Source organism: Fukomys damarensis, unplaced genomic scaffold (genome assembly GCF_012274545.1).
Source record: "Fukomys damarensis isolate Sample0158 unplaced genomic scaffold, DMR_v1.0_HiC HiC_scaffold_34, whole genome shotgun sequence".
NCBI classification, from domain to species: Eukaryota; Metazoa; Chordata; class Mammalia; order Rodentia; family Bathyergidae; genus Fukomys; species Fukomys damarensis.
The window spans coordinates 18,435,381-18,457,360 of record NW_022900946.1 but is presented as its reverse complement, the minus strand read 5'-3'; the positions used below and the strand labels follow the sequence as shown (position 1 = coordinate 18,457,360).

The window sequence follows — 21,980 nt, the reverse complement described above, 5'->3', positions numbered from 1 at the left end:
CATCACACTATGAATCAATCCCAGCATCACATCCTTAATCCCAGCATCACCACACACTCTAGATCCATCCACCTATGAAAAGCCCCACCTATGACTGCATGAAGCTTTTTGGGGGGGTATCTAGATACAAGCCATAGATGGTCCAATAATTACCACCTCTCCCCATCAAAAAGAGATTTATATTTATTATATAATCACTAAAACAATTTACCTGCAGTAAGTATCTACTAAATGGAACAACTTTACCTTCACTAACAATAGAACAGTGTTCCGCATAGCATAGAGTTAACTAGTTATCTAAAGATTCATAGTCTAATCGTTGGACTAGCAAAGGATGAGGGTGTGGGGAACCAGAGAATGAAAAAATTAAAGTTTGAAAAAAATTTATCAGTGTAAGATGCGAAGAGAAAAATGAGATGGTGGATCCTATTGAGGTTTAAAGATAAACTGACAGTATTAGAAAATTGTCAAAGAATAGAGAAGGAAAAGAAAATATGTAAAAAGAAAAGAAGAAAGAAAAAAGTTATAAGGTGGGAAAGGGAGGAAATCCCCTCTTCCCCTAAAGATAAGGAAGGAAAGGAATAATAATAATAATAATAATAATAATAATAATAATAATAAAAACAGTAAAAATTTTCTTGTTTTTAAATGAGTGGTGTCTTTCCAGGATATGCAGGCTTGGGATCCAGAAAATTACAACTTTATCACCTATCTTTAGGGCCTGTGGGTTTATAAGGTGCCCTCCTTGCTTCAGACACCCCTCTGTCCAGTGTGTGGTAACTGTTCAAGCCAAGGTGGGTCCTCGTTCACATTGGTAGATGGGAAAAGCAATCATCTCTCTGGTCTTCATTGGATGTAGGCTGCAGGGTGGAAATCTGAGCAGACTGTTGGGCTTACGGTCAACACTTGCCAGGCCTGGATTTTCTACAATGGAGTGCAGGGCCCATGTCCTTCCCGGGCTGAGTTTAAATATCTCACTGGTCTATGTCTTGCCTGTACCTTCTCCATGGCAATTCCCTATGGCTGTCTCTCACCGGGTCACTGGGGGAATCCCTGAAGCTGCTGGCCAGGTCTGTACATTTTCCCTGGGTCTTCTGGCCCTCCAGGTTTACTTTCTTTTCCCTGCTATTTTTTATTTTCCCATATGACCAGTCCTGCCCAGCCTCCATGGCCTCGTCCTAACTTCTAACAGCAAGATTAGCTTTCACTTGTACAAAGAAACCTGCAGCTTGTACTTTTCCACGTCCGGCTTCTTTTCTCAATATAACCGTTAAGAGATTTGTCAGAATGATGATGATGATGATGATGATGATGATAACTGGCATCACTGGGGCTAGAAACAAAGGTGTTCCCATTGAACTCTATCTCCAACCCTTTTAAAACAATTTTTTAAAAAACTGAGACAGAGTCTCCCTAAATTGCTAAATTGCCTAGGCTGTGCTCGAACTTGTGATCTTCCTACCTCAGCCTTCTAGAAAGCTGAGATTACCTGCGTGAACCACCACACCTGGCTGAGATAAATCAAAATTCTTGTCTCGCTGTATTTTGAAATTGTTAGAACTCTGAAAGAAGTACCCAAATCCCAGTAAAGAAACATCGTGACTTTAATACCGGAAGTACACAGTTTAGGGAACCTCGCAAGTGTGTATATGCTACTTGGCTTCCAAGGAATCCTCCAAGGTCCTCCAGACCCCACTTAAGGAATCACCTTACCCGTGTCTTCCTCCAGGCAATAGCCTCGGTCTGCGGCTGCGCAGAGCATTCCCGGCTACACTGTCGGGTCACGTGACCCCCCTGGCCGGCCAAGATGGCGGCGTCCTGTGTGGTTGTGCTGCTGCTGTTGCTGTCTCTGTTTCTACCGCTACTGCTGCTTGGCGTGTGGAAACGCTGGCAGCGTGGGCGCGCGGCTCGGCACGTGGTGGTCCTGGTGCTGGGGGACGTGGGCCGAAGTCCCCGCATGCAGTACCACGCGCTGTCCTTGGCTAAGTCGGGCTTCTCCGTGACCCTTCTGGGGTTCTGCAGTGAGTCCCCCAGGGTTTGGGAGGGAGGCCTCACCTAGTGCTGACCTTTGGTCTTGACCGCCGCAGGGGGCCGAGGAGAAGCAGCCCTTTTGTTTTCCCTTGGGCAGTTCTTCCAGGCTGGAGGAGCTGGTCTGGACAGCTGGTGATAATCCCGCGCTTGCTATTTGTCCGGACTGTGTTAAATGCCTCTGTTGCATAGTCTCACTTAATTCTAGGAGATGAAAAGTCTGGGATTGGGAGAATCTGGCAACCACATCAGTGTGTAGCTACCCCTTTCAGGCTGTGTCTGAGCTGACAGGCAACATAACTTCTCCCAGTCCTTATTTCTCAGTGCAGGCTAGGGGTGTTTCACTTCCTATGTGCAGGCAAGAGTGTCTGCTTGTTCATTTTGCTCCACGTAGATGGCTTAGAGGGCGACTCAAGTCCATCTCAGGAAACAGTAGGAACAGCACTCGTTGCCTTTGATCCCTGTGCTTACTATCCCACGATGATGTTGGAATGGGACATCCTAGGCATGTCCCAGTGGTGGGAAAATTCCACAATTCTATAGAGTCTTGGTCAGTTTGAATTCCTACTGTATATCAGGTCTGGTTTGAATACAGGTATTGGATCAGATCTGGGCTCTCCCTCTGAGTATTCTGGTGTAATCTGGACAAAAATTAACCTTGTTCTCTGTCTGGCTACTGATGAACAGAGAGATTTTTTTGAGTCTCGTTTTCCAAAAACACTTTCATTATTCAGCCTTGAATTGTGGAATTATCTGACTTTAGATTGCTACATCTAGTACATTAAAGGGCATGTTTGTTTACATTTCATTCACAGACTCCAAACCCCACAGTGAGCTCTTGGAGAGTGACAAAATTCAAGTCGTGAAGTTGACAGAACTTCAGGGTCTTGCAGGTAGGAGGAAATCAACTCCACATTGCTCTGACTCTGTGGGGGTTATTTGTGGGAAAATGGGTAGATTACTAGGAGCTCCTTTGGTAACGATAGGTGTTTTCTATCTTGCAGTTGGGCCCCGGGTTCTCCGATATGGGTTCAAAGTTGTGTTTCAAGCAGTGTACTTGCTATGGAAACTGATGTGGACGGAGCCAGCAGCCTACATCTTTCTCCAGGTATGTGTCAATCCCTGCTTCCCTCTCTGGGAACCTCTGTTAACAGTTTTCTTTCCATCCTTTTATAAATGCACAAATTGGCCCGAGTAGTGTAGCTGTAGTTGACTATATGCTTACATTTGTGAGGTGCTGGGCTTGATTCCCAGTACCACACACAAAAAATGCACAAATTGGTAAATAAATTGCATATTCATGTCTGGGTATAAACTTTTACAATCATGAGTAGGACCTTATGAGTTTGTATTCATACTATTTATGGTCCCCATTCATAGTGTTTTTCTGTGTCATTACAGATGGAGTCTTACATTGCACTTACTACTTAAGTGTTTCCCACGTATCTCCTCATCAGCCCTCTAAAGATCCCTAAGAGTAGGTTCTTACAATACTTAGGCTTTTGAGATGGCAAAACCTAGACCTAGAGAGGTTCAATAACTGGCCCATCATCACACAGCTAAGAAGTGGTGGAGTCAAGATTGGAACCTAGGTAGTCCGGCTGATTCTAGAAGGTTACATTTTGAACCTTCACCAGTTTTTAACCTATAGAAGCATCTTTTAGTGGGATGCACTGAGTTCCAACATGTAATGGAGCTTATTTAGTTTCATTTTGACAGATACTCAAAATCTTCCTGACCTTTTTGAGTTTGTTTTTGGTGCTTGCACCTCATGTGTGCTAGGCCAACACTCTACCACTTTTTATTTTAACCTTTACGACGAATGTAGCTGACAGTATAATGAACATACATCTGTGTCATGGGTTCAGCTTTTTTCCTTGACATAAATTGTCGGCTATAGAATTGCTTGGTGAAAGTTTATGCACTTTAAAAATGTTATGATAGGCTACCGGCTAGCCTTACAGTAGGGTTAGGCCCAGTTGTTCCTCTTCTCTGCCATGTTTACCACTGCAAGTTGATGTTGGGCTTTAAAGTTTATGTTCTGGTAGTGGAAAATAGCATATCTTTGTTTCATTCTTTTATTTCGTCTTTATGGACAATTTGATTATTGGTTAGTTCTGTTGCTTTTGAGTTTTTACACCTTTCTTTGGTGGCAGAGAGGATCTTTTTTCTGCCTGTTGGTTATCTAGAGCTCCGTAAAGACACATGTCTCTTTGCTAAGTGTGTGGTGAGTGTTCTCACTCAGGTGTCTATGGAGCATGGTGTGGATTTCCTCTTCTGCAGCAAGCCTTTCTCTTTCCTAGAATCCCCCAGGCCTGCCGAGCATTTCTGTCTGCTGGCTGGTGGGCTGCCTGTGTGGGAGCAAACTGGTCATCGACTGGCACAACTACGGCTACTCCATAATGGCCCTGGTGCACGGTGCCACACACCCAATTGTCCTGCTGGCCAAGTGGTGAGAGTCTGGGAGGAGGGTGCAGGTACCTCCCTAACGCCCTGTGAGAGTAAGTGGGAAGAGGAGAGAGCCTGGGGAGCAGGGGGAGTTGTCAGCTACTCGGAGCCTGAGTGTAGTACCTGCCTCAATGTGCACTTCCAGCCAAAGGCTGGCAGTGGCTGTGGCCTTTACTCTTACAGCCTTGTTTATTGCTGGTGGTGACAGTAGTTGTGGCGCTCCGAACAGTCCCTGAGTATCTGTTGTATACAGGCCTCAGACCAGACCCATCTCTCCCATTTGCTTCCCACTGCCTCATGGTCAGGAAAGTCCTTTTGCAAGTCAGGAAAGCTGGGCAGAGAGTGATGTTGCCTCTTACCATGGAGGCAATAAGAGGATTCACCCAGCCGTCCTATTCCAGAGCTTTCTCTGCCTCTGTAGAGAAGAAAAGCCAGTGATACTCTGGTGGCATTAGATTCTCTTGAATCACTGTTCCCTTTCTACCCCCTAAGACCTGGGCTCTAGCCTTGGTTTGGAGCCAGCATTTGCCTCACACCTCTCTGACATTTACTACATTTCTTTGTACACACTGAGAGCGAGCACGGCTTCCACTGGCACAGGGCAGCTGAGGTTCTGATACACGGCCTTTGTCATATTTCTCCTCTTCATTATACAAAAGGCTGGATCTCACTCCAGCAGTGTATGCAGCTTCCTTTTGAAGTGACTCCTTTTATGCTGAAGAGTGGCATGACATGAGGAAGGTGTGGAAAAAGTAAGGTGCAGAGGGACTCAGGGAGTGAGAACTCTGGCAGGTTGGGTGACCCCAGCTCTGCAGCCCCTCCTGGGATGAGGAGCATGGAGGCATGTGGATGGCATGCATGGTGGCATATAGGGCCCAACTAGGTCTCTGTGGTGACCCCATATGTCTCTGCAGGTATGAGAAATTCTTTGGGCGCTTGTCCCACCTGAACCTCTGTGTGACCAATGCTATGCGGGAGGACCTGGCCAAGAACTGGTGCATCAGGTGTGGGGGCGCCCTGGACGCTTGATGTCTTGAGGGTGGAGTGGGGCCCCAGGGTTGGTTGAGAACTGCAGTGCCCGTTATGTCACCTTGGTGAGGCATGTGGAAGTTACCCAGGCACCAGGGAATGGCCACTGGTTTGGGGAAGACGAGGGAGGGAGGGAGGAGGTGATGGGGAGTGGATTCTTTGCTAGGCAGTTTGGTGGTAGAACATCGGTGTGCTTTCCCAAGTAATTCTAAAGGTTTAGCTGTCACTGGGCTTCTGCAAGTGCCCTTGTTTTTCTGGGTCCTCTCTTCCTTAGGCTTCTCCACCCTGTCCCCATCTCATTGCAGGGCTGTGACTGTCTATGACAAGCCAGCATCTTTCTTTAAGGAGACACCCCTGGACCGGCAGCACGAGCTCTTCATGAAGCTGGGTCGCACCCACTCTCTGTTTAGGGCCCGGTGCGTCTCCATCCTCAGCTGCCTTTCCTTGTGGCCATGCTATCCTGACCTCTCCCCTGTCCCTCCCTGCAGACTTGGGGACACACTAATCCAGGATATAGCAAACTAAGGTTGCAGCGAGCTACCTGTTTCTTTTTTTGGCGGGGGGAGGGGGGTACCAGGAATCAAACTTGAGTCCTTGCACTTAGGAGGCAGGCGGTGGAACCACTGAGCTAAATCTCTGGCCCTAGCTGCCTGTTTCTGTAGTTTTGTTGCAACACAGCTCAATCACTCTCTTGTCTGTGGCTTCCTGTGGCCTGCAGCAGGGAAGCTGGGTTTTGCAGCACAGAGCGTCTGGTCCACAAAGCCTAAAGTCCTCACTCTCAGGCCCTTTAAGGAAAGATTTGCCAAGCCCTGTGCTCCCTTATCCCCCCTGCCAGAGCTTCCTGTGCTTGTGGTGGGCTCTGTGACCTTTGTGTCCTCCCAGTGTTTCACGGGCTACGGAGGGGATCCACTGCAGCCCTCTCTGCATCCTGTCAGGGTCTTTCTGTAACCCACATCCTGATGATAAGGGTAGAGCAGTGGGCCCTATGCCGGTGCACACCAAGTGGCTTGTTTGCTGTGTGACCTCAGCACCCAGCACCAGATGGCTTGTTGCCCCAGCCTTGGGAGCCCATGGCCCTCACCACGGTGGAGGGGACTGTGTTAGCCTTCTCATCACAGGCATGACCTGATCTCTACAACTTAAAGGAGAAGAGATTTAAATTGGCTCATGGTTTCAGGAACCTTGTGGCAGAAGGGCACAGTGGAGGAACACTGCTCAACCCTTAGCCAGGAAGCAGATGGGGAAGGGAGGAGCCGGGGAGGGAGCCCCACCCCCCCAGTGACTCACCTCTTCCAACCAGGCCCCACACTGCACACTTGGCTATGAACTCATTGGTGGACCAATCCATTGATGGGTATAGCACCCTCCTGGTCCAGTCACCTTGCAGAAGGTGAAAACATGAGAACTTTGGGGGGACACTGTATTATTTTTTAATTTTTCCTTTTATTAGTCCATGTTTGCAGTACATAATGGTTCCATGCATCATGGGGAGTTGGCACACATACGTAACACATCGTTACTCTTTTTACTTCCCTTTCCTCTCCACTCTCGTCCTTCTCCCCCTCCACTTCTCAGTCCCGTTGCCATTTACAAAAGATCAATCTTTGTGTTTCCTATTAGCTGTCTTTTGTTTTGCTCTTTGTTTAAACTCTGGGTTTCTCATATAAGAGAATCTGTGATATTTAAGCTTGGGGTAGCTATTTGTTTCACTTAGCATTATGGTCTCAAGGTGTTTCTTGTGGGTACATTTTATTTTCTCTGCCACTGTAGCTCGGAACCCTCGGACCCAGACACAGAGAGGTCAGCCTTCACGGAGCGGGATGCTCAGACCAGGATGGTGACGCGTATTTGTGGGCGGCCAGCGCTGTTGGTCAGCAGCACAAGCTGGACAGGTCTGCCCCCCACTACACTGGGGACCTGGGGGAAGCTGTGTTCTTGTAGACCAGAAAAAAGGGGTGGTCTGGGAGCTGGGAAGGAGGTGCCCTGGAAACAGGCTGTGAGGCTCACTTCTCTTCTTGCAGAGGACGAGGACTTCTCTATCCTGCTGGCAGCATTGGAAAGTAGGTGTGTGGCTGGGTCTGAACTTTGGGACTGACTGTCGGGTTGAGCAGTGAGCTCGCCTGGCCTTACAGGGCATGTTATTTCTGCAGTGTGCTCCTGACCCCAGGGCCATGGGTGGACCAGCCTGAGGACAGTGCAGGCATAGTGGGTGGGGTACAGAGCTGTGTTCCCATCAGGGTGGTTGAGTGACGAGGTCTTAGATGTTAAGGAGCATCTCAGGCTGGGGGCGTTCTCCGCATGGGAGCACCCTGTCCCGCACCTAAGAGAATCCTGGATAGCATTTATTTTATTTTTAAAACAGAGTTTGAACAATGGGCATCTGATGGAGAAAGCCTTCCTTCTTTAGTCTGTGTGATAACAGGTAATGCCCCGCATCCTCAACATCCTTTATTCAGGTGGGAAGAACCTTGACCCCCTGTATTTAGGTGGGGACTTTGGAGGGGGTGGGGGCAACCTTGCCCGAGAGCCTTCTACATAGCAGCAACTCATTAATCCCCACGCCAACTCTCTGGGGTGGGTTTTAAACCATGGTGGGGATGGAACCTAGGGCCTTGCAGGTGATGTGCAAGCGCTGTACCATTGAGCTATATCCCTAGCTCCTTGAGAGAGGGGAATCAGTCCTCCTTATGGCAGGGCATGGAGTCTGGGTTGGAATCTTGAATAGCACAACCTCAGATTTACCAAGCTTTCCACTTTCCCAGTGGTTTTCCCACATCTCTGTAGTTTTAAAAGCAAAGAGCCCTCAGTCCCACATAAAACTGCTTCCGTAGCCACAGGGTAAAAGAGAAGCGGGAGGACTGGGCCAGCTGCCCTATCATGTTCACCCCCTTCCTCTTGACCCTGCGTCCCCAGAGTAGGCTTGGGATCCACCGCTCATGCAGTGCTGCCTGGGGACCCTGGTGGAAGAGGGCAGGCCCGTGTGCACTTGGCACCGTCTCCAGTGTTTATGGGGTCCTGTTTGCAGCTTGGGGCTGCCTGGCTGCATGTGGCAGTGCTGTGTCTTGGCAGTTGGGGTCACACCTTGAGGGGTCTCGGGCTCCTCGGGTAGTCTTTGGAAGGGGTCCTGACTAGGAATACCAAGGGTGGGGCTCCTTGGAAGTGGCTGCTGTGTCTGGGGTGTCTGGGGCTAGGCCGTGTGGCGGAGTCCAGTGCAGTGACTACTTTCCTCTGTGAAGGCAAAGGGCCTCTGAAGGAACATTACATCCACCTCATCAGCCAGAAGCGTTTCCGGTGCATCCAGGTCTGCACACCATGGCTGGAGGCTGAGGACTACCCCCTGCTTTTAGGTGAGGGGCTGCATCAGGGAGGCAGAGGGGGGCCCAGGGCAGTAGACATGCTTTTTCTAAGAAGGGCCAGATGGTACAGCTTCTACCTGCTGCTGTGGCATGGTCTTTGGTTTTCCTTTCAATTATTAGAAGTGTAAAAGCCATTCTCGACTTAGGGCCTCCAGCTGACTGTGCCCCAGCTTGGAGGCCAGGTGGGGTAGCATGCCAGGACGATCCTGAGCCGTTCTGGGTGTGCTGACTCTCCCTGCCTGAGGCCTCAGGCTGTTTGCTGAAGGGTTCTGAGAGGGTCAAGAGCTCTCAGCCTCCACACCCTGCTTGAGCCCAACTGTTCCATCTGTGAAGGGCTGGGCTGGGCTCTCCTTTCCCAGGTGCTCAGTCTCCTAGGGAGTGGCCCTCCCTTGCCTCTGCCTCTTCTCTGCCAGGGATTTGGGCGGGCTTAGTGCTGCTGGGTCCCAGATGTCTTCTAGCAGCCAGTGAGCAGCTCACTGCAGTGCTGGGTTCGTGGTTTAGGTTGATTTTCACATTGAGCCTGATTTTCGTTGGATCTATTTCTTTTAAGATTTTTTCATTATACTTTTGCTTTTTATCAGGGGTACATCTTTTAAAATTGCTGCAGTAAAACAACAAAATTTCCATCTTAGCCACTTTAAGTGTATACTCCGTGGCATTTGTTACACTCACAAAGCTGTGTGATCATCACTCCCTCTGTCCAAATGTCTTATCACCTCTATAGAAATATTTTGATGGGGGCTGGCACACAGGGCTTTGTGTATGCTAGGCAAGCGCTCTGTCACTGAGCTTCCTCCCCAGTTTGTAAAATAAATTGTGGCTAAAAGAAAAAAGTGAGTCAACTTGAAGCTGGCTGTTAGGGGTGCATAGGTGTAGTCTCAGCATTTAGGGAGCCCGAGGCAGGAGGATCACAAGTTTGAGGTCCACCAGGGAAACTTAGACCTTGTCTCAAAAAAGTAAGATGGGCTGGGGATATAGCTCTGTAGTAGAGAGCCCTTGGGCTTAATCTCCAGCACAATCAGCTTGAATAAAAATAGAGGCATTTTCTGCTAGGGCCGGAATGTTTGGTGGCAGGTGGGCAGCACTGCGATCTCTTTGTCCCTCCCACCTGCCTGGCTACTTGTGTTTGGGTACCTCTCTGGGTGGATACGTTGATGGTTGGGGATGTTCTGTGATCTCTACTCCTTGAGGGAGGAGTTGCTGCATGGCCACAGGGGCAGGAGTTCCCAGTGCCCTCACCACCCACCCCTGGTCCCCAGGCTCAGCGGACCTGGGTGTTTGCCTGCACAAGTCCTCCAGCGGTCTGGACCTGCCCATGAAGGTGGTGGACATGTTCGGGTGCTGCTTGCCTGTGTGCGCTGTGAACTTCAAATGGTAGGTGCGGACCTGGGCCTTCCTGAGGTCAGGCCCTCAGATCAGCAGCTGAGGTGGGTAGCACAGCTAGAGCTGCGGGGGACGCCCCAGCAGGGTGCTGCCTCCAGGGCAATGAGAGTGGCTGAGGGTCAGGGCCCTTGTGGTTGCTGTGGTTGGGCTGAGCCCCACGAGGACAGTCAGTCTTCCTTATCAGTGGTTTAGCTATCCATGGCTTCAACCAACTGGGGATCAGCAGCATAGCCAGACCTGTGGGGTTCACAGCTGTTCTGAATGTGCACTTTTCTCTTGTCCTTGTTTCCGAAACAATACAGCGTATTAGGTATCATGCATCACCTAGAAAGCATTTAAGATTTCAAGAGGGACGCACACAGGTTGTGTGCAGATATTATACCGTTTTACATAGGGAACAGGAACATCGGGGGTCCCCATGGACATTGAGGAACAACTGTAGTTGGCTCATGTGACTAGCAACCTGCATGTGTTAAACATAAGCCTGTCTTGTGCTCATAAAAGAGAATGGCTGGAATTGCTGTGCAGTATATGTGGTTTCCTCTCACCCCCACATCCTTTTCAGTTGAGCTCGTGTGGCTGAGTTGGGATCAAACAGGGGACTGTAGTTCTGTGACTCAGTCTTGCTTGGTATTGGAAAGGGCAGTGGCAGATGGAGTTCTGAAAGCGGTGGCCCCAATAGGCCATGTGTCCACCTGCTCAGAGAACCATCACTAGATGGAAGGTCAAGATGCTGGATGCTGGTGTGGGCTCAGGTCTGTCGGGGTCAACCTGCTGGTGACCCTAGAAAGTCATTTCCAGGGGCCCGCCTTGGCCTGGCTCAGGGCGAGGAGTATAAGAAAGATGCAGTAACGATCCTAGGATATGTTTTCCTTGAAGAGTGAAGGATATATAAGGGCCAGATTCTCCCAGGGCCCCTTCCAGATTGGGGTGGCTGGCATTGTGACATCTGTCCTTCCACATGGGCTGGCCTTGTGACATGTGTCCTCCAGGCCTGTTCTACACAAACGCTAGATCCCAGGGCAGTCTCACTGAGCCAAATCTATGGTCCCTGACCTCAGCCTACAACCTGAGTGGGGTGGGGAGCCAGAGGCCCAGCTGGACACCACAGCGCCTGGGATCCTCTTGGGCAGCTCTCAGGCCTCCTTTGCTTCTCTCCGTAGTTTACATGAGCTGGTGCAACATGGAGAAAATGGCCTGGTCTTTGAGGACGCAGAGGAACTGGCATCTCAGCTGCAGGTAACATGCCTGCCTATGCTGTGGCTTGGAGGGTATGGAGTAAGCTTCCTGTGCTCCATTCCTGTGGAATGGTGGGACTCTCTGGTCTGGAAGAAAAGCGGAGGGAGGCAGGGAGGGAGCAGAACCCCAGAGGTGGCCTCCCGAGCTCTGGGCTGCCATATATGCAGCCAGTGGGTGCAGGAGGGTCGGGAGAGTGGGTCTGTGGAGTTGACACCACACAGAAGGTGGACGTGCTGCCACTTAGGGAATGAGCAGGCTCGCAAAATGGAGCTTTGCAGACTGGCTTTGGGAGAGGGTAGGATTCTACAGGGCATACTTCTTTCTTGTTATACAAATTAACACACTGTCATTCTGGACAATTGAAAGATCTGCAGACATTTTTTGTAAAGGTCCAGCTAGAAGACATTTCAGACTTTGTCCTGCGTCTGAGAGCTATTCATGCTCAGAGTGCAAGCGGCTGCTTGCTATCTAGTGAAGGGGCTGGGTTCTAACAGTACTTTACTTACCAAGACAGGGCGGCTGGGTTTGGCTTGTGGGCTCTAGTTTGCTAATCCTAATATAGACAGTTTAGTAAAACCCAGACAGGGTTTGCTCCTTCCTGGTGGAAGTTGCTGGTGGGTGTGAGAACAGCAGGCCGGGGCCAGGTGCACTCCAGGTCCCGGGGTGTGGGAAACTAGAAGACAGGCCCCCTTTGAAGGCCTAGGAAGGCAGTGGGGACTTGGGGCAGGTGTTACTGTGTGGGCATCTTATGACCAGAGCTGTCAGCCAGGCAGATGGGAAGCTGGGTCTAAAAGGGGAAGGCCCGAGCACGGGTGGGGAGTATTGATGAGCTATCTTCTGAGCTTTATTTTCCTGTAGATGCTTTTATCCAAGTTTCCTGATCCTGCTGGCAAACTGAACCAGCTCCGGAAGAACCTGCGGGAGTCAGAGCAGCTTCGATGGCACAAGAGCTGGCAGAGGACTGTGCTCCCCTTGGTTGTGGACTCGTGAGCCCACCTGTGACCAAAGTCCCTGCCTCAGTGGGTTGTGCTGGTGGTGGAGGCGTAGCCCCGCCTGTCCACCCAGAAGATGCACCCTTCCTGTGCACCCCCACCGGCAGCCACCTGTCCTCTCTGCTTTTGAGCAGCACCCCTGCAGTGGCCAGAAGCCAGGATAGCAGTGGGGGCTGCCTGGGGAATGATGAGGAGACGGATCCATCGTGGTCTCTTTAGGCTCTGAAATCACTCCTTTCTTCTGTTCCAAGCGTATTACTTTTCTGATACTTCCGGTGACCCCTCCAGCTTCTCTTTGTGGCTGGCTTTTTGTTTTCTCCCAGCTGTGTTGAGCTTCTCCAGCCCTGACTCCTGCCTGCAAACGGCCTGCTCTCTAAGCCAGCCAGACATGAATTCAGGTGTCTTGGCTTAGTGAGGGGCTGAGTGCTCAGGCTGGGGAATCAGACTTGATAAATATGTTTATTTGCACAAACAAAATTTTGCCTTTGAGCCAAACTGTGTTCCTGATGGGTGGTGATTATGAACCAGAACTGTGCACAGAAAGAGGGCACTCACATACTTGCAGTTTATATTTCATCGTAATGGGTTGGGGTTCCTTATTTGGAATTTAACATTCTTTAGACATTCAAGTTTAAAGAAAGTTTTATCAGTTTTCCTACATGAAAAACTCTTGCCACAATACTGACTTAATTTTCATAATCGTCTTCCAAACCATTGTGAGCCTTACAATGTGATTTTCAGGATTGATGTCTCCGAGTGCTCTTCATATGGGAACAGCTTCTGCTGGTGAGCAGGCGCCACTTCCCACCGGATCCTGGCGTGGCCTGGAAACACAGCACATGCGTGGGATGATGGTGGTGGTGGTGTTGAGGACAGAGCAGGAATCTTAACAGCGCAGAGCAGTTAGGACAGGCTGGGCCTGTGTCCCAGCTGGTTTGCTTGGTTCATAGATTTCAAGGCCCAGGGTAGGCAGGCAGCTCCAGGGTAGGACCAGGAGCCAGGGGTCAGTGGCAGTGACATCCAGTTGTGGCCACACGCCTCACCCGGCCTGTCCAGGTTCCCTTTTGCTCCCGTATTTGTCCACCCTGTCAGTTGGCACAGGAGAGGAGCTGAGAAGTGAACCCTCATCTGCCTGACCTCTTTGCCCGCGCTCCTTCCCAAGGCCAAAAGGGCTCGTGTCATCTGTATGCGCACAGCCTGGGGAGCTTCCTGCCAGGATAGTTTCTTAACATAGTTTTTGTTATGCATGAAAAGTTAGCATTTATAAAAATGAAATAGTACGGAAGGGTCTGATCCCACCATCCAGTGTAAGAGCTGTTGCTCGGTGTATATTTTAGAAATTCCCTCAGGTCCAGTAATGAAGACAGATTTGTTTTTTTGCAGTGGTGGGGATTGGACACAGGGCCTTGGGCCTGCTAAGACAAGTATTCTACCTGCTGAGATACATTCCCACTCCCACTCCCACGTAGACAGTGAATAAAAAACAGGCTTATATGTGCTGTTTGGCACTTTGCTTCTTACACTTAAAATATACCTGAGGTACCTTTCTGCATAAACACCCAAGGAGAACTTCACTCTCCGGGCTGTACTGTCCTCCCCGTGAGTACTGGGAGCTCATTTGTTTGCTCCGTGATTAATGTGTGTGCCCTGCATGGATGTGCATCTGGGTGGCATGTGACTCCCTGCCTGCAGAGCCTGTGGACAGCTAGGAGAGGCTTTGCTGCGGTGGCTCTGCACCCACTGGGTTCCACGTGAAGTGCCCTGGGTGGGCCTGCTGTGCTCAGGCTGCCAGGAGGTGGGTTTGGGTGGTGTCTGGCTGCAGTCCATGGGGCTTCCATGGTTCCCTAGCTTCCCCGTGTCCCCGGGTCTTCTTAGGCGACCCAGGATGATGGCAGGTCTCCCAGGTGTGGTGGCTGACAGGTGACAGGCCTGCGGATGGTGCCTGGCCCGCTGTGGTGCCATTTAAGGGTCGTGCAAATAGTCGGCCCCCTAGCCCTCTCTACAGCCTTCTTTTCCTTTACTGGGTACCCATGACCACAGCTCCCACACTGTGTGTGCCCTGTGTTCTGGGCATGGTCCGAGTGTGACAGGCTGCGTCTCTGAGGTGATGTCACTATGGAGCAGATGAGACAGGTGCATGGAGGGGAGTGGTGAGGTGGGATCCACCTCCAGCACCCGCACTCAGTTACCTCTGGGGCCAGGACCTTTTCCAGCTCTGATGCCAACTGGTGTCTCCCACCACCTGCATCTTACAGATCAGGAAAAAGACCCTGCAGCTTATGAAAGCTGAAACACATTGTAGGGCTGCTGGTCTTAGCCTCCATGTTCAGCTGCCTCCCACCTGCCTGCTCACTGGCCCTGCCTCTGTTCCCGGCACTTATGTGCGGTTAGGGCCTCCTCCTCAGACTTTCCTGGAGCCCTCGTGGGACAGCACAGTGGCCTGCAGGTCCGGGGCTCACCTAGCTCGGTGGTAAACAGCTGGCACGTCTCTGGGTTGCGCGTGGTGTAGGCCACATAGACGTCAGGAGCTCGGTTTCTGCTGCAGGCTGCAAGCCTTTTCAGGACTCCAATCAGTGAGAGGATCACCTCTGGGCAATACAGCACATCTACAAGGAAAAGCCTGGTTACTCAAAGGGCCTCCTGTTAGGGTTCAGAACCAAGTGGCAGGTTCCCTCAGCTGCAGAGTAGGGCTAGGTCTCCCACACCTGCTGATCAGGTGTCCCTGACTGCAGTAGGATCCAGGACCAGAGGCCGAGCACTGCTGAGTGGGAAGTGGGCTAAGGGGCCTTTGGTGGCCCAGCCAACCTCTCCTGGTATCCCATCCCTGTACCAGAAGTGGCTGGCTCCCTCCTGTGGTTTCTGAAAGACACGAGCGTGGATCTAGAACAGAGAGGTGCAGGGGGAAGCCAGGGACATAATACGGTGATGACACTGAGTCACAGAAACAGTGGATCAGCCAGCACTGGCAAGAAGGAGCCATTTTGCTCCCATTTCTTGCCTGGTCTGACTCCTGTGGTCTCACCCTAGTCCTGCTCAGGACTGGGTGTTGGCAGCTGGCAGTGAGAGAGACGGCCTGGGAGAAGCACACTGCTCCGTGCCCTACAATGACCCAGAGCTGCTGTGTCCAGTGTCATCCCTCATCTGAGTACTGGGTGATGGCACCCTGGCAATGAAACGATGGCATCTCAGGTGGGGTGGCTAGGGCTGGTGTGTGGTCCATCCATGGGAACTGGGTATTAACTGAGTGGCCTCTTGGGGCACTGAGAGGGACATGGAGTTGGCCGGGCTGCAGCTGGGTGAAGGGTTAGACTGGCTTGGTGCCCTGTACCTGTTCTGCCCATTTTAGGCCTTGCTTGGACAGCAGGGTCATTCATCTAAGAGTCATCACCAGAGGGGCATGCTTGTCATCAGAGCGGGGCTGTGGCTTCCAGATACTCAGAAGGCACTGAAGCTCTGAGGTCAGGGAGAGGCCCTGGGAGTTCCTGCTTCAGCTCCCTGCTCCCCGAGCCCAGACCTGCAAGGCAGTCCCACACTCAGCCTGCTGGACTGGGCGTTACCTGCTGCGATGACAATGTCAGGCTGGAAGGCAGACAGCTCAGGAACAGTGGCGACCTCCCAGTCCAGCTGGGCCACCATCACCAGCGGTTTCTCCGGGTCAGTGGTGGCATCTGGCTCTAACGAGAGGCCATTGAGCAGCAGGTTTCCTCGGAGCTGCTCAAGGACACGGCTGTGACAGTCACTGAAGATGTATGCTTTGGGGTGACACATCTTGCAAATGGCCAGCCCCGTGAGGCCGGCTCCACTGCCCAGCTCGAGGACAGTCCTGGGTGGGAGAAAGAAAGTCCTGAGTCTGTGACCATGCCAGGACTCACCCGCCTCAGTGCCCTACCCTACTATGCCTGAGGTCACCTGTAAGTGAAGGCTTCTGGGTTCTCGATGGCCCATTCTGCGAGGTACAGGGCAGCATCCCAAGTGACCAGGCCTGTGGTGCCATGGGACACGATGGCCGTGCTCTCAGAGAGTGTGAGTGGGGTTCCTGAAGGCTGTGCCAAGAGATGGCGGGAGAAGGAACCCAGGAACCAGGATGTGAGGGGGCAGTACAAGTCCTGAAGGGTGGGCCGGCTAAGCAAACTATGCTACCTCCACCCTGGGGAACACCCCTCAGTAATGCAAGGGACCGTGGACAGATACATCAAGCAGGTGGGTCTCAAGGGTGTCCTGCGGAGGAAAAGCAGCAGCCAATCTCAGGTCACATGCTGCATGGTTCTGTCTATAACGTCCTCGGATGACGCAAGTGGAGAGGTGGCCTGAGGGGAGGAGGGGGTGCGTCTCATACCAGCAAATAGCTCCGGTGGCACTGGGTGGAGCCCTCAGCAGTCAGGGTCTTTGCCAACGCCTCGTACAGCTCGTCCAACGGCTCTGTGTGGGCAGCCTCATGCTGAGGGTGGACAGAGATCATCGTACATAACACCAAGATTCTGCTTGTGTGCCTTTGCTCTGATCTGTGAACATGGCTGGATGATTTTCACATTGGTGGTGCTGGGTTTGGAACCCAAGGCCTTGTGAGTACCAGGCTTACGCGCTACCACTGAGCTACACCCTCAGTCCAATTTTCACATAATTTAGAGAGACATCTGGGATGAACAGAAGGCACCTGGCATATAAAAAATTCACTTGTTGGGAGTGGTGAGGGGGTACCTCAAAGAAAGGTATAGAGGGGTTAGTGCAGCACACAAATTCCATGAGAGCCACGAGCGACTGGAGGGCAGCCCTGGCAATTTTAGATGGAAAACAGTTTTTAAATTGGCCCTGGCAGAAGCCACAAGGACGGGTGTGCCATGTTGCAGGGTGTGGGTTTCCACCCTGTGTCACACCCTTCCTGGAGCAGTGCAGGACTCGCTGATGCCTGGCCACCCTTCTCCTGGTGGGGCCTGGGGGTGGGAGTGACAGAGCAGCAAGGATTTTGTGTGTGCTAAGACCAGTGTGGCCTTTCTGTCCGGTGGTTGGTGAAACAGGTCTGCTACCGCCCATGGAGGAATCCCCTCTGATGTCTGTCTGGTGTTGGTTGAACCCAGCAGGTTACAGCCTGTAACACTCTGGACACGAGCCTAGTCAGGAGCTCAGTGGGGAGAATTTAGCAAGGGAACTGGTTACAATGGTACTGCAAAAGCTCGGACTTCCAGCGGGGGCCGGAGAGCCACCTAGAGACTGGCAAGAGGGCTGGGAGGCAGCAGGGATGAAGGCAGCTTCCTGGGGGCAGCAGGAGACCCCGGAGGAGACGCAGCTGCTGCTGAGAGCCTTGCCCTCCCTCCGCATCCTTGCCCCTCCAGCAGCTGGCTGCCACAGGGGTTCGTAGAGCAGGGAAAGGACAGGGATGGGAATGAGCTTTGAGAGGCAAAGCCCAATCAGAGACTGGGCAGACGGGGCCCGCACTGACCTTTCTGATGAGCTCCAAGAGAAAGCACCGGGTGTACTTCCCTGAGGGTGGGTGCTGAGCGCACACGGGATGATTCACAGTCTGTGATGAAGGACACAAATGGCTGCTGGAGGGACTTTGTCTTAAGTATCCTGTGGGCTATGTGAGATTAGAGGGTGAAACCAGTTACTAGGGCCTTGGCCGAGACGTGCGGAGACACGGAGTCATGGCCAGGTATACCACAAGCATCTGCAAGACGAAGTCCTAAGATACAAGCTCTTTTGTGAAAATGTCAACACCCCACGGGGAGCAGCTTCCGGCTCCAGTGTGGCTGGTGGGAACTGGAGACTGTAGTGAGGACACTTGTTAGCGAGCCCGGCTCTGCAGGAAAAGAGAACGGCCTAACAGTGGGCAGCAGTCCATCAAGTATCTGCCCTCCTGGAGTGCCAGCCCCAGGCGGAGAAGCAGGGTCAGGTGACAACCGAACAGGACCGACAGGGCTTTCTCCGCATGGAGAGGGGGGGAGGAGGGCTCTCAGGACTGAGGCCTCCCCTGAAGCCTCCAGAAGCCAAGGGCAGGAGGATGGAGCTCTAGACAGCAGCAGAACAGGGGGGCAAGTGCTGAGGCTGCCCCTGCCTGGCATTTCGGCAAGGAAGGTGGAAGGCAATGGGCCTGGAGGAAAGCGGGCTGCTGGATGGGAGGGATGCAGACTTTCCAAGGGCGAGGTTGTCTAGTGGGCCTGGCTTAGGATTCATTTATTTCCAACTTTACATAGGTTTAACTGACAAATAATTATATTATGATTGTTTTGTAGTATTGGGGATTTAGGATAGGAAGCACTGAGCTCAACCCCTAGCTTTTTTGTTTTTTGTTTTAGAGAGAGGGTCTCACTAAGTTGCCCAGGTTGGCCTCAAACCTATTTTTAGGTTTTAAGGTGACTCTCTGTGCTTTAAACTCTTCCTATCTGGGTGAGCTGCTCCGGGTGGAAATCACTAGGCTGCGAGACCAAAACCACAGACGTTGCCTCACTCAGCCCTGACCAGCTGTATCACCCTCAAGGTCTCCTCTGCTCTGGCAACATCTTCTCCAGCCTCACCCACTAGCACAGGAATTCTTGATGTGGGCTCCTAGGACAGCTGTGGTAGCAAGCTGTAAATGCCTGTGCCTCCTCTGAATTTGTATGAAGACATATTCTTCTGGCCACTTCTTTCTTGGAAGGGAGACCGCAGCTTTGACCTTTCAGAAGGCTATGACTGGTAAAAAAGTTGAGGTCCAGGGTGTTTTGTGATCTGCTTTGATCCCCACAGCCGAAGTCAGTGTGAGGGGAGGCAAGGCTGGGTGATGCGCCTCAGTCAAACCCCACCTCCATCAAGGCAGGGCCCACCTCTGTCCTAGAGACACATTGCTGTCAATGCAAAGAACTCTCTAAGCAGCTCACAAACGCTCAAATCTCTCCCCACACCCGTCATCTCTGTTTTCACTGCAGATGGTTTAAAAACATCCCCTACCTTTCCTCCTCTCATGCAGATTTTTGTATATTCTGATGTCTTTATCCAAGAAAACAAAAGAGTCAGAGCCATCTAAGTGCTGATACCCACACACAGCGTGGACTCAGATGGTTTTGTTCTTTGAGTGTGGGTGTCTGTACACTTGTGGCTCTTCTGCCATGCGTTCAAGGGCAGGCTGGGGGCCAGGTTACTCATCCCAGCGATTCCAGGGTTCTTACCTTCTGTAAAATTTCCCGCAGTACCTCAGGATCTGGTGATTCCTTTAATTTTTCTTCAAGGCTCTGTTTGGAGGAGAGAGAGAGAGAGAGAGAACTCTCAAGGACACTGAACATGCAGTGGAACATGCAGGCCAAGCGCTAAGTGATCACTCCCTGGGGACCTGGAGACACTGGGCAGGGGAAGCCATGGAAGGCTGAAGCCTGACCTTCCGATGTCACAGGTCACACCGGCCGAGTCAGGGGAGAATGTCAGGCTAATTCCTGATTTACAGTCTCCCTGGCTTCTCAGGGGCCACCTGTATCACAGAGCAGCTTTTGGCTGAACTGATGAGCCAGGAATCGGGAGCCTCAGCATCAAGGCTTGCCTGGGACCTGACAACTAGGTTAAAACCGGAGACTTAGAATGTGTAGATGCTAGACCCAGCCATGTTGTCCTGTTATATGGAGGACTTCAGCATAGCTGTACTCCAGTCAGACAGACTGTCCTAGCTATGATGCAGGGCAAGCCACTTCTTTTCTCCAGAGGTACTCGCCATGCTCTGAAAGGCCCTTCAAGGCTTGGCCAACCTATCCCATCTTTGCTAACTCTACCCCAGTCACATTGGCCCCTTTTCTGCTCCTTAAACATGGTAGGCTTATTCCTACCACAGGGCCTTTGCACTTTCTGCATCACTGTTCAGATCTTAGTTCAAAATGCTGCCTTTCTGGGGAGGCCTTCTCTGACTCCTCTACTCTGATGAGTTTCCCCCATTGGCTTCATTTTGCATTTCTCTGTATGATTTGCTTTATGGCCATTCATCTCCTGCCATTTTCTGGTTTATTTGTTCATTGGCTTTCTTATCTGAGCAGGGCCTCATCTGTAATTTGTACTGCTGATCCCTGGTGTCTATCTCATAGAAGGCATTCAGTGAAGGTTGGGTAACTGTATGATACTAGCCAGGCACTGATCCAAAAGCTTTTGTACTAAGGTAATCCTGACAATAGCCCTGTGAGATTAGTATCATTATATCCCTCATTTTACTAATTAAAAATGAGGGTGCAGAGAGATGTAGTTACTTGTTCACAGCCACACAGCATATATGGGATTTGGCCTAAGTGATAACATAGACCCTATCTCTTGGGCATTGGGGCGAGGCTAAGTAAGCCCTTGACACAGGCATGAGAACACTGGTATGTGGTATTTTACAAAATTAATTTTATTGGTACATTTAAGGTATACAATATAATTACAGGCATCATTGGAAATTTGCACATTCACGTAACCCATCTTAGTTCCTACTTTTCCTCCATTCCCCTCTTTGTCTTCCCCTACCCTTCCCCTTTGCACCTTCTCTTCCTATTTCACATTATCTATTATACCTTTTATTTCTTATTTATACTTTCAGCTTCTCACACTGAGAAACTGTTCGGTATTTACACGTGTCCTATTTATTTCGCTAAAGAGTATCGTTTCAATGTGCATCCATTTAGCTGTAAATGCCTAATGTTATGTGATATTGAATCAGGACCTATGGATGCCACTACAGTTTCAATTATGAGTTTAAAAATGCACATTTCTCTTGACAGGAATGAGTGCTGCATGTTTTGTGCTGATGGAATAACACAAATGATTAACAATCAGCCTCTAGGATGGGGCAGACCTTGGAGGACTATCTATCCAAACTGACTCATACACGAGGCATGGTCTGTAAGTCCCTCCGCGGACACAGGGGCCACTCGCCCGGGACGAGAGCCACCGGTCCCCAGGGTGCGTGTGGGCGCCCATCAGAGGTCTCTTTCCCTCCAGGCTGCCTCTGAGATGGTGTTGCCCAATGCCTGACACTGGGATGGCGACACTGGTGATGGCGCCGCGACCTGGTTTCCGCACTCAAGAGAGCACGGTTCTTTTCAAGGTGGGCGAGGGTACCTGTGTGCCAAAGACCAAGGTGCTCGATTGCCTAGAAGACCATGGATACAGTCATGAACTCTCTGGGACCCTTGAGACCCAACTGAAAAGACCAGCGGGAGGAGATCCTCCTCCTTCATTCGGGGGAGCGGACTGCAAGGTCCCCGCTTCCCGCCCCGGAGGTCCACCCCGCGCGCCCCCTCACCTGCCAGGGGAAGGAGCACAGGGGACGCGCTGCCAGGAAGCGGCGCTCGAAACTCCGCAGCAGTAGCAAGTTCCCAGCGCTCTCCTCTGGCGCCATGGTGGGGCGGGCCGCTGTTGCCGGGAGACGGGCGGAAGCGGGGAGGAGCGGGTCGGATCCGGGTGCTCCGGGAGGGGCCGGGAAGGAGTACAGGGGGCGTGGCCAGGGCGGGGTCAGGTTGCCCGAGGGGGCTTGAGGCGTGGCTAGGATGACTCTCTTGGGGGCGGGGCAAGGATG

General features: G+C 51.5%; 2 protein-coding genes across 9 annotated transcripts; one reads left to right on the top strand and one right to left on the bottom strand.

Moving 5' to 3' along the window:
- The first annotated feature begins 1,776 nt into the window (after positions 1–1,776).
- Alg1 (ALG1 chitobiosyldiphosphodolichol beta-mannosyltransferase) lies at positions 1,777–12,490 on the top strand. 5 transcript variants are annotated; one of them, XM_010644144.3, is made up of 13 exons: positions 1,777–2,021; positions 2,844–2,921; positions 3,033–3,136; positions 4,332–4,480; positions 5,391–5,480; positions 5,811–5,921; positions 7,276–7,397; positions 7,527–7,565; positions 7,868–7,927; positions 8,742–8,852; positions 10,121–10,235; positions 11,408–11,483; positions 12,342–12,490. In XM_010644144.3, the coding sequence occupies exons 1-13, from the start codon at positions 1,808–1,810 to the stop codon at positions 12,471–12,473; spliced, it is 1,401 nt and encodes a 466-aa protein (XP_010642446.1). In that variant the 5' UTR covers positions 1,777–1,807; the 3' UTR covers positions 12,474–12,490. The 5 variants fall into 5 exon arrangements, with proteins under 5 accessions (XP_010642446.1, XP_010642445.1, XP_010642444.1 ...); XM_010644143.3 differs by having other exon boundaries at positions 7,276–7,565; XM_010644142.3 differs by having other exon boundaries at positions 11,408–12,420.
- A 685-nt stretch (positions 12,491–13,175) lies between these two features.
- On the bottom strand, positions 13,176–21,885 carry Eef2kmt (eukaryotic elongation factor 2 lysine methyltransferase). Of its 4 annotated transcripts, none has more exons than XM_010644145.3 (8): positions 21,708–21,882; positions 19,618–19,680; positions 17,913–18,050; positions 16,812–16,913; positions 16,385–16,518; positions 16,033–16,298; positions 14,935–15,081; positions 13,176–13,299 (listed from the first exon to the last, which is right to left on the bottom strand). In XM_010644145.3, exons 1-8 carry the CDS (start codon positions 21,801–21,803, stop codon positions 13,199–13,201), a joined length of 1,047 nt encoding a protein of 348 aa, XP_010642447.1. In that variant the 5' UTR covers positions 21,804–21,882; the 3' UTR covers positions 13,176–13,198. The 4 variants fall into 4 exon arrangements, with proteins under 4 accessions (XP_010642447.1, XP_010642448.1, XP_033614364.1 ...); XM_010644146.3 differs by having other exon boundaries at positions 17,913–17,993; positions 21,708–21,880; XM_033758473.1 differs by lacking the exon at positions 13,176–13,299 and adding an exon at positions 13,311–13,560 and having other exon boundaries at positions 21,708–21,885.
- Between the last annotated feature and the right edge of the window lie 95 nt (positions 21,886–21,980).

Coding starts and splice junctions, on each gene's coding strand:
- Eef2kmt (XM_033758473.1), bottom strand. CDS start 21,803: ATGGCGCCAGAGGAGAGCGCTGGGAACTTGCTACTGCTGCGGAGTTTC. Junction 16,914..17,912: donor TCTTGGAGCTCATCAGAAAG/GTCAGTGCGGGC, acceptor GTCCACCCTCAG/CATGAGGCTGCCCACACAGA. Junction 16,519..16,811: donor GCCACCGGAGCTATTTGCTG/GTATGAGACGCA, acceptor CTCTTGGCACAG/CCTTCAGGAACCCCACTCAC.
- Alg1 (XM_010644140.3), top strand. CDS start 1,808: ATGGCGGCGTCCTGTGTGGTTGTGCTGCTGCTGTTGCTGTCTCTGTTT. Junction 2,022..2,843: donor GACCCTTCTGGGGTTCTGCA/GTGAGTCCCCCA, acceptor TTTCATTCACAG/ACTCCAAACCCCACAGTGAG. Junction 8,853..10,120: donor GGACTACCCCCTGCTTTTAG/GTGAGGGGCTGC, acceptor CCTGGTCCCCAG/GCTCAGCGGACCTGGGTGTT.